The sequence below is a fragment of the Fusarium tjaetaba genome (assembly GCF_013396195.1).
Source record: "Fusarium tjaetaba strain NRRL 66243 chromosome Unknown NRRL66243_c0000160, whole genome shotgun sequence".
In the NCBI taxonomy this organism is placed as follows: Eukaryota; Fungi; Ascomycota; class Sordariomycetes; order Hypocreales; family Nectriaceae; genus Fusarium; species Fusarium tjaetaba.
Window position 1 is genome coordinate 1 of NW_023501356.1, and position 11,180 is coordinate 11,180.

At 51.0% G+C, this 11,180-nt stretch overlaps 2 protein-coding genes across 2 annotated transcripts; one reads left to right on the forward strand and one right to left on the reverse strand.

Annotated features, from left to right (window-relative positions):
- Positions 1 to 780: 780 nt before the first annotated feature.
- FTJAE_7858 (carnitine transporter) lies at positions 781 to 2,586 on the reverse strand (the record flags this gene model as incomplete). Its single annotated transcript, XM_037354614.1, has 2 exons — positions 781 to 1,957; positions 2,066 to 2,586. The coding sequence occupies 2 exons, from the start codon at positions 2,584 to 2,586 to the stop codon at positions 781 to 783; spliced, it is 1,698 nt and encodes a 565-aa protein (XP_037205042.1).
- Positions 2,587 to 8,009: 5,423 nt separating this feature from the next.
- FTJAE_7859 (TPR repeat-containing protein) lies at positions 8,010 to 11,105 on the forward strand (the record flags this gene model as incomplete). Its single annotated transcript, XM_037354615.1, has 1 exon — positions 8,010 to 11,105. The coding sequence occupies one exon, from the start codon at positions 8,010 to 8,012 to the stop codon at positions 11,103 to 11,105; it is 3,096 nt and encodes a 1,031-aa protein (XP_037205043.1).
- Between the last annotated feature and the right edge of the window lie 75 nt (positions 11,106 to 11,180).

The following is an 11,180-nucleotide window of genomic DNA, read 5'->3' on the forward strand; positions in this document are numbered from 1 at the left end:
ACTGCCACAGCCACGACCACTCCCCCTCCCTCTTCCCCGTCACCTTTGCCCCCTTTGTGCATCGGCCTCCTGCGCGATCTACATGGGCGGCTCCCCCGCCTTCTGAGCCGCGAGCTAAGAAATCCTTAAAGAGACCTAGGAAGTTTACGAAACACTCAATGAGCAGACAGGGGAGACGCATTTGAGATGCTTTGTATTGCCGATCTCGTGATCGGCAGTTGAAGTCTATTGGCCGTTCCCTGTAGAGACTGCCAACCATGATGCGCGAGACCCAACATATCACGGCGGCGCAGCATCATTAAGCTCTTTGGACCTTACGTCACCAGTGCTGAGACATGATCATTCAGAAACTCTGCCGTAGACTAGAGAGATAGGCGAGATATTCAGTCCAGTAAACCCTATCAATATACCGCTCGACCAGATATCCGTAGATCTTGGCGAGATAGCAATGAATTTTGGGGCAAGGCAACTCTAGGCTAGACCTGCTCTCACTATTCGGAGCAAATAAAGTTACTGGCTCCTATTTTCCGTAGCTTAACTTACCAAGATAGGGATGGTGCACTTAATTCTTGTTGTAGGTTGGGATCCTTCATCTTTTTGAATCACTATGGCATGAGAATGGGACAAGGAATGAATCCAGAAGAAAACATAGCTATGCCTTGGGTATATTTTTCAGCAAACTACATAGTATGTACAGAAAAATCTCATCTTCTATGAACTCGTAGATTGCACCGCCAGTCGTCTCTTATTCATTTCGCATAAAGTAAACAGTGGAATCCTCTACTCGTCCGAATACACCTTGCCCTTGATGCCAATGAGCATTCCCATCTCCTGCCAGAAGCCAGTAGGGGGTGTTGTGATGGAGTTCTCGTAAGCGTCAATGATAGGTCGCTCCCAAGCAATGTCAACCTCATGAGGACGGAGCCAGCGAGTCTTCTTGTAGAGCTTCCAGAAGATGAAAAGACAAGGGGCGACGATTTGCATGGTGTAGTTCTTGAAGAAGCTCTCGACATCCCAGGGCTTGAACGACTTGTAGCCGTAGACCATGACGACCAGGAACTGGAAGACCAGACCAATGATGGCGCACCAGGGCTGGAAGCGGCCGTAGTACGGCATCTTGCTTCGGTCAATTCCCTGAGCCTTGCAGGCGCGGTAGTAGTTGAGGAATGTGAGTCCCATGACAAGGTAGTTGATAAGACCACCGGCTGTCATCAGGGCAATGAGCCAGTTGAGAACCTCAGCTGAGCCACTGCTGCACTGGAGGAACGAGAGCATGGGGAACAACATGACGACGCAGAAGCACCAGATGGGAACACCGGAAGCGGTGGTCTTTCGCAGGAATCGGGGAGCGCGACCCTCAAGGGCAAGACCATACAGTGATCGAGTAGCACAGTAGGTGTAGGTGTTACCAGCCGAGAAGATAGATGTAAGGAGGAGCGCATTGACGATGTGGGGAAGCACGTCGACCTTGAGGATGTCCATAGCCATGACATAGGGCGAAGCAGCAGCGGTGCCGCTTCCCTCCTCGCCAGTGACGAAGATCTTGACGAGCTGAGGATAGTTGTAGGGGACAACAATACCGACAGCGAGGGAGCCCATAATGAAGAAAAAGCAGAATCGGTAGTAAACCGTCTTGAAGGCAGCCTTGATGTAGACACTGGGTCGCTTGGCTTCGGCAGCGACCATCGAGATGTATTCGGGACCGACAACAGTAAAGCTGGCACTCCAGAGGGCACCAAGGAAGCCCTCGAACCGACCGAGAGGAGAGTTACCATTGACATCCGAGAAAGTACCTGGGTTGTTCCAGTAGCGGAATCCGTAGGCATCGCCTTGAGGGTTGCCGCCAACCATTGTGACGAAAGTGAAACTGAAGAGCATAAGAATCAGGATAACCTTGCCGCCCGAAAGCCAAAATTCGGCTTCACCGTAGGCCTTGACAGCCAAGATGTTCAAAAGACTAAAATAGGCAAACTCCGTTAGCATGTAAACTCTATCAAGTCAACTCTATCAAGGGAGCAGAGACGAGCAACTATGTCCATGTCCGCACCCAGCTGAATGTACTTACGCGTATATTATGATGACACCAATACAGATGCCAGCGGTAGGGCCAGGGTTTGTGATATCGGAGCTCCAGTATGAGAGGACAAGGTTGATGGCGGTGATTTCGAATGGAATCAGAAGACCTTCGTAGAGAAAGAAGTTCCAACCAGCCATAAAACCAAGAGCGTCATCGGCCCAATGACCGGCGAGACGGATAAAGCCACCAGAAACAGGCATGTATGTGCTCATCTCGGCGACGCCATTGTTCACACATGCGAGGACACCAGAGTAGATTGTATAGGCGAGGAACAAACCGAGGGGACCACCCTGGGCGAGACCACCACCGATACTCACGAAGAGAGCAGTACCAATGGAGCCACCAATGGCAACGAGCTGGATCTGTCTGTTGTTGAGGAGACGGTGCAGACCATCAGCGTTGTCCATGGTGTGGCCGGCCGCAACGTCGCCGTTGTCGGCCAGGTACTTGTCGGTAGAGCCAGCATTGCTGATGTAGTTGTTGGAGTTCTTCTCCTCGTCGGAAGCCATCTTGAGAGATGTCAGTCACCTTTGCAGGCCAGGCTTGCTTGGTTGGTTTCGGTCTATCGATATATTCTTGCGAACAAGGTCGAAGGAGGGAAAGCTCAATCGAGCAAGAGTCTGCGAAGCAATGAAGCAAGCAGACAAAGGCGAATTGAAATATACCGTGTGAAACACTGGTATAGAAAAGTGTTGAAAGTGTAAAAAACACGAGTTGAGAGGGGAGAAGAAAGTTGTATCTTGGAGGAGCGGGCGTTGAAGTTAATAAGTAAAATCTGACATGGGGGGAAGAGAAGAGCTTCGATCGACCCCAACCCATCGGCCCTTGCCTTTTTCTTACTGCGTGTGTTTAATGCAGGTAACTAAATCCTGGGGCTCTCCGCTGAACTCGCTCGAGTCGAGTCGAGTCGAACTGTTGGAGGCCAAGCAAGCAAGCAAGCATGTATTGACTGCAACAAAGCGGGATGATGGCGGCCAGTCCGAACCAGGATTAGCTGAAGGAGGAGTGGAGAAGCAAAGTCAAGCCCATTTCTCGAGGCCAACTGCTTCTGGCTACCTCAGTTCCAAGTATTTACACCCTTGCGTGAGGCATATTAAATACCTCGCTTGCATGTAACAGACTTGATGACAAGGGTTCTTCCTACTTTACTTTACTGTACGCCCGGTCGAGTCAACCAACCAATCCCGGCTTAATGCCAGAGTGTAGTTTCGATTTTTGTTGCTTTTACCTTAGAGAAACTGCGCAGTTTTCTCAGAGCAGACAGACTGTGGCCGCATCGAAATTCAGTATGCAGACTTGACATGGTATCGATCAGGCTGCGCGATGTGTCGTATTCGGCGTCCCCTCTGCTGACCATTCTGTGGTGGTAGGACCCAAAGGAATGGTTCATCTACACGTCTTTTGCCCATTTAGCGAGCCACGAGGTTCTGGTGTTCCGTACATCTCTCGTTGAGGGCTCAGTCTCTCTCTCTCTCTCTCTCATCTTTCCGCAGAGACAACTAATTCAAGGACGTTTCAGCTCTCTCCACTTGGTATTACCATGGGCATAGAAGCACTGCCCTCCCTTCATTCGCAGTTATCTTGCTGGACGTGTTCCTTGGTTCATCCTAGCACAGTTCCACTTGCAACATGCAATCCAGGGCAAAAGTTGATATATTTCATGACGATGTTGGTCAGAGCCTGGTCTGATGGTCCAAACTTTGTGCGGTTAGACTAGCTAGACTCGACTCGAGAGAGCTTGTCGGGTCATTTTGCGTCTTTGGATATTTCCTTGGCTTGGATGGATGTACAAGTACTGCTCGGGGCCGTGGTACTTGGCGCCTCTCCACCCCCGGGCATGGAGAGGGAGAGGGGTGGGATCTTCCCCATCAGAGATATCTCTTTCTCCACTCGCATGTACCTCGTACATTGGCCGCATCCATGCATCCTTGTCAGGATGCTTCCCCGACTGTGGACCACTGCTGATAAGGGTGCTTTTTGCCGATTGACGTTGGACCCTAGGGCTTGGGACATGCTGATCACCAGAAGTAACATAAGCCGTCCTCTATAATTGCTGGTGCCTGGGCCTACTTGGCGGCTCTAGTGTTGCTCTTGGAAAGGGGTCTCTGTCTGGGCAACCCGAGAATTGCCCGGTTCTTGAATCAGATCAAAATGTCTTGAACATGTTCGGAGACTCCACGGAAGTCGGGCGATCTGGAGGCTCTCGCTGGAGCCAATTCCGCCAGAGGGGTAGCCTCCACTGAAAAAGCAGTGTGGAGCTTCTCCAACAACTCGCCTCAGTGGGTGACCTCCACTGAAGCGGATGAATGGAGCTATCTTACAGTGGCCAGTGCCCTATAAAGTCTCCTCTAAAGATAAGCTCCCCGTTAATTCATGGCCAACCAGACCGAGCAGAGACATGTTGATGCGTAGAAATTTGGTAGCCAAGTCAACAACTGCGCAATTTTCTCGCAACACGGACCGAAAGGACGTGTAGAGTTTCGGGGGACTTTAGATATGATTGTCTTGCATAAACCCGCAGGCCTGATATGAATCTGTGATAATAAGGGACTGTTGTCTTGCTCACGTGCTACTTCAGCAGTATATACTGGTACGTAAAAGTAAAGGAATAATGTCCGTAGTGGTCTCTGACGTCATCATGGTCAGGCTGAACGAAGGCTGATTACACCTGCCGAATTTGGCGACAGCCGTTGCTAGCGAGTCCTCCACACCTTATTCCGTACTTCACTGACTTCGCTATACTTCAGGTAGTGAGTTGTAGAAGGTCACCACTGTAAATTATAGAAGACAGGCTACCTTACCTTAGTAGTCGGCATTCAGTATCGGGCTCGCTATGTTTTCCTCATGTCATCAATCTTTCAAACATATCATGTGATCCACAGAAGAGGGCATCAACATCTATTGGACCCCAGATCAATGACGGAGTCGCTCGTGCATCCGAGATCAGCAAACTACCCTAAAACGAGTCCCAGTTGCGTGGAATCTGGGGTTTTAGCATCCCCTCATGGCCCTCAACTCTGACTCGGCAATTCTTTCTGACACTTTACTTCACTTCATTACTCCATTACGGCCGTACAATGAATGGCCTTGAAGAAACTGGAGTCACGGGTAGTCATTACATAAAAACCTACTTTCAACGACGTCTCAATTCGCCGCTCTCACACCAACTTTCCTCACTTCCCACTATCAGCTTGACCCCAACGCACGCCACAAACTTGGCGGCTGTAGCACACGTCAATGTTGGGTGTCGCATGTTGATACCTACCTAGTATCGGGTACTCAAGAGAGGCTCCGGTCACGTGTCGATCGCTAAACCTGTGTACGTTAAGGAGCGGAATGAGCGATGCAGCTAAAAGCGCCTGGACATTGAGATGCAACCCCAAGGATCTCAAACCAATTATCAGCCTTACCATCTTTGCTTGTTGTCGAGGCAAAATGACCCAGTGACAAGAGTCTGACGAGCGATACTCAAGGATACACATCAACTTGAAGAGCTGAGAAAGCTTGTCTGGACGGGGGCGCACTTAAGGCTATCCCGCGAATATCATGCCCAGCTAATTCTTTTACGCCTTTACCGTCGGACCGTATAGAAGAATCTTGGGATCCCCAAACCCCATTCAGAACAAGGGGAAACATGCATAGCCGCGCTGCAACATCATGATGATAGAACCTGCAGCATGCTGAACGGTATCGCCCCTGTCGCGTGGGGAAGAGGTCATAAGTGCAGTTGAAGGACGTGTTGCCCTGGGTGTTCGTTCCGTACCCTGAACCGAGCTGAAGGTGAGATGGGTCGGACCCTTGTTCTTCACGACTCGGGCCTGGCAGTGTAGGCTGGCTTTACGGCCCGAGACATGCAACAGATGCCTTTCCATGAACTGCGTCTGGCGCGCCTGGCGCCAATTTCTCACTTATTATAGTAGGACTTTACGAAGTTTGTCCCACAGCTCTCGCCCTGCAGCGCAGTACGTGCGCCCGGTTTACGTTGACTACCTACTGGTAGGACCATCTCGATCGTTGCCATCGTTTACGGAATAAGTCCAGTGCGTTTGTCTTACAAGTGTCCAATAAACCGTCTCAAACGTTCAATAGCTCAATGTACCGGCTAGGATTTACGCCAGTCTCCACTGCTTGATTCCATCGCCTGGCTGCATCTCCAAGTTGGTGGAAGGCTGTGTCTGTTCATCCTTGGCATTGAATTACAACTGGCGGTGGTTTCTGGCTGCCTTGGCATACACGGACGGACTTGGCCGCTTGTTGCCCGCCGTACAAAGTGCGTTGTTTGGATGCCCTTACTGCGTGACAGAATTTGATGGTCAGAGTCACGCTTGAACACCAAGCACGCCTTTGGTGATGCATTTGCGGCTTCTTCAGTCACGGCTGAACCGTTGTACGTCAGGCGCCTAACAACAGTGGCGCTGATGGAAGCGCAAATCTCTCCATTTTGAGGAAGCAATAAGCTTTTTCTCCAAATCCTGAGAGGCGCAAGACAAAACAAAAGGCCTCTCATAGGCTTCGGTATTACGCCGAACCTCGCGCTAAATGCGACGCAGAGAAAAGCTCGCACCCACTTTGACAGATGGAGAAAGATGGACGTTTTCCGTACACAGTTGCGTTGTTTAGTTTCGATTAATACGGTTTTTTACTAACAGGCCCCCGTTCCAAACGTCTTGGAGGGAGGCGCATGGCTTTCCCTAATTCTGTCTAGTTGCGGTCTAATTGCATCGATAGGGTCTAGATCAGGGACTGAAAAGTGGGATGGCTCATGGAAACGGACAAGGAGCCCTGTCGGCTGCAACGGACCCTGACGTTCCTTATTAAACGTTGGTAGCGAAACGAGAAGACGCTTGGCTGTATAAGACGTGGTTCGACCGTAAACCTGGTAAGCCTGTTGAAGCTACTGAGCATGTCGGACGACGGTTGATGAGGGTATCCACAAGATTCAGAAAATATCGTATCGGTTCTTGACGCTCTCCATCGGGTCGATTGAGCCGTAGAGTGAAATCTCTTCACTTGTTGAGCAAGATGATGCCAGATGAGACAGGCCAAGGAAAGAGGTCATTTCTAGAACTCGGAGGCCATGGCATGTTTGAGCCAAGCTGCCAATCTTTCGATAGCCGTGCCATCCATCCTTAAAGACCAAGGTTATATGTGCCACCACCACACGATACGTACAAGTAAGCTTTTTATGAAGAGATTTAGCTTAGGACAAGAGAAGCCTTCTTCTCCAAATTCTTGAAATGTCCAGACAGACAAGTCTTCTTGGCCTGAGTTTCTCCAAGGCTCAATTCAGCCAGGGGAGCAAATCGATATGTCTATGCTTGTTTTTTGATGTAATATTAAAAAGCTACGTCGATCACTACACAGTATAGGACTACTATCAGATATAGCATACTAATCGGACCCATACTATTGCTATATATACTATGTGTGTATATCTGTCAAAGATGCAGCCATAGAAGATCATTTCGATTTGAGGCCGTTGACACTTCGGCCGGGACGGAGACTTTTTGGTGGGGGGAAACTCCGTCGTTTCTCGGTGGCCGGCCGATGAGGGGCAGCGAGCGGTGCGGAGAAGTTGAGAAAAAAAAAATCTAAACGGCGAAGTCAATAGAAGCCTACGACTGGCTGTATTAGTAAACACCAGGCACAACTATCACCATTCACCAAAAATTATACCAACGGAGGAACGAGCCCAGAACACCTCCTACGGTCTGTGTACGCTCTGAGGATTACTGCACTTTTAATCTCGCCTATTTCATATATCAAAAGAGCACAGATATCTTCAGTGCAGTGAAGTGCAGTGCGAGGCCGGGGCCAAGACCTAACCCTGCCTTCTCAACGCCATAACGTTGACGCCCAACTGGTGTCGAATGTTGGTCAACTAAGGCAAAATAAAATATAGCCTTGAGGGTAACTACCTACACATACAACTATGGGAAGTTTGAGCGAATGCGGTAGCGCCCTGCGCAACGGGCGTTATGCCTCTATCATTCTCTCAAAGGATCCCCGTGCCGACTCACAACCCGCTCCGAACTCTACCTCCGGCTCCGTATCGGACCCAGCTCCGGTGGCCGGGGCTCTGATACAAGCTCTCATGACTCGGTTGATATCCGGACCTGATGCAAAGACTCAACCTGCTACAGACACAGATATTCCCCAAGCTCTGGCCGTTGGTCTTGCTGCCTTGAATGCCTTCCTTCAAGTCAACGTCACTGGTCCTGTTCTTCCGGAGTCAGCGGCTCTAAGCACGCTTTTTACCAAGGCATGGGCTAGCCAACAGTCGGATGATGCGAAAAAGAGCCACGCTCATCTCCATAAGGCCTGTCTCAGCTATCTTGAGGTTGACGGCGTCTCACCATATGCCTACATCCCTCACCTGGAACTCTTCGCCTTAGCAAAACACATCATCACGCAGGAGCTGAGCCAAGTCGCCAATGATGTACTGGAGATACATTCTGAGGCAAAGCCGATCAAGAGTAGTGTTGCTTGGATATCGCTTCGAGTTAACATCTGGCACTACAAGCTCCTGACCCAGCCCAGTCTTGGACATGGGTCTAACTTTGCTCGAAGCTCCCAGTGGAGTGACGTGCCCACGTTGGCTTCCCAGATTTTGGACGGAATAGACAACGTGAGGTCCAAGATCCTCGGAGAGGAGGTCTGGGCATCAGGTGATGACGGCTGGAGCCGTGATGATAAAGTGCAGTTCCTCGTTGAAGCGGCCAACAACTACATCCTGCTCGGTCGCGACGACAAGGCCAAGGAAGCTATCAAGGAGGCCTCGCAAACAAGCGGCCTAGAGTATGCGCTCTCAGGTGCCCTTGGAAAGCGAACCAAGTTCCAAGAGAACAGCATCAGCCAGCTTGTGGTTTTAGCCAAGAGCGGTTCTGAGCAGCGAGTGGACGATGCTGAAGAGGAAGCAAAGCCAGATGCTCTTCAACTGAACGACGATACTCTACACGAGGAAATTCAGTTTACCAAGGAAACCAACGAAAATGACAAGAAAGCCTCCCTTCCCGCCGCCCTGGCTGATCTCTCACCCGACGACCAGCCTCAACTCTCCCCTCTCGACCAGATCATTCTCCTTACTGAGGCCACCTTGAAGGACGCTTTCTCGCCCATTGATACCCTCACTTCAGCAGAGGTGCTACCCTACGCAGTCAGAGTCATCGGAGACAAGTCTACGAACTGGCAGATATACACCCAGGCATTGCTCGTTCGATCCAGAATCGAGGTCCACCGCAGCCGAACCGTTGAGAGAGGTGTTCTTCAGCTTCAGGCTGTGGCAGACCAAGTACTCACTGATACCACGGCGGAAGCCCAACAAAAAGCCGAGGAAAAAGAGCAAAGCTCGGAAACGGACGCTCCTGCTATCCAAATAACCAGCCCTGACGAGGTTTCTGCGCCTGTTCAGCCCAAGCCAACATCATTCCTGCCAGCGCCTAAGGCCTCCGAGTCTGCCCCAGCTCATGTGCGTCTTGAGTACATTCATGCTATCTGTTCGCCTCCACGATGGCATCTCGAGTCTGAACTGGCCTACGCCTGGGCTGGCATCGGCTCTCTTGCTTCTGCTCTCGAGATCTTCAAGCGTCTCCGATTGTGGGCTGAGGTTGCACTCTGCCTTGCCAGCGCCGCTGCGTCAGAGGATGAGGATGGCCGTGGCAGTGGTGGTGAGGCCAAGGCCAAGGGAATTCTTCGATGGAGGCTGTTCCACCGTACTGGTGACCAAGCATCAACTTCCGACCCTGATGATGAGGATATCGGTGAAGATGTTACACTTCTCAAGGCTGCCGACTTCTCTGGCCCTGAGCGCGACCCTCCTCCACCCAACGCTCCACGACTCTTCTGCATCCTAGGCGACATCGAAAACGAACCGTCCTATTATGAGCGTGCGTGGGAAATCTCCAAGCACCGATATGCCAGAGCTCAAAAGTCGCTCGGCGAGTACTACCTGCAGAAGAAGGAATGGGAGAAGGCCCGTGAGGCCTACAAGAAGGCCACAGCTGTCAATCGTTTGAGTCCTGAGATGTGGAGCCGTCTTGGAGATATCAGCTTGCGACTTGCGCAGTTCAGCGATGCCGCCGCGGCATTCAATCGTTCTATTGGATCTGCAAGCGACACAGCTGGAGGTGAAGATGCCCGAACCTGGAGTAATCTGGGAAGTGCTCTCTGGAGTCTTTACTGTGAGGTTGTCGCTGAGGCCAAGAATAACCCTGCTCCCATATCAGAAGCCCGTGTGCCTGTCTCTGCAGAGGATGAAGAGGACGATGTTGCTCTCGCCGCTGCGCCTAAGCCTTCAGATCGCGATCCAGCTACTCTTCTGGCCCAGTCACTGGCTGCCTACAAGAGAGGTGCTTCCATTGCACACGATAACTGGCGAATCTGGGACAATGTACTCACACTGGCTTCACGTGTACAGCCACCTGCTATTCCCGATATGATCCTCGCTTTGAAGCACATTATCCAAATCCGCAAGTCAGAAGATGCTCTCGATGCGGATGTTCTCGGGGCGTTGCTTCAAGACGCCGTGCTCTCTGTGGAAAAGCCCTCAGATTCGGGTGTCTATGAGCCTCCCCGTGGCACGCCAGAACGATTGGTGATGCGACTTTTTGAAGAGGAAGTCGTTCCCCTCATCACACAGCGCTCTGAACTTTGGACCCTGGTTTCACGTCTGCGGGCTTGGAGAAGGGACTACGCAGGTGCTATTGATGCAGCAGAGCGAGCTTGGCGAGCAGCCGTAGGATCCTCAGGTAGTGGTCTTCTGCCCGGAGCAGCAGCCACAACAGCAGATGAAGCGCGAGACTGGACTGTTGATGAGGGTGCATGGACTATAGTTGTGCAGAGAACTGACGAGTTGGTGTCTGTGTTTGAGAACTGGGGCCCCTCAGTTGAGTCCATCGGCAGTAAATGGAAGGGCAAGGCAAGAAGCGCTGTAAGGAGTGTAATGGGCCGGGGAAAGGAGAGATGGGAGGGAAGTGAGGGTTGGAAGACCTTGCAGACTTTGATGGAAGGACTAAGAATCTCCTCCTGAAGAAAGAATTTGGGTACGAAAATGACCTGGTTAGGTCAAATGTTGATCATGATAGAAAAGAGTAAAATGAAGTAT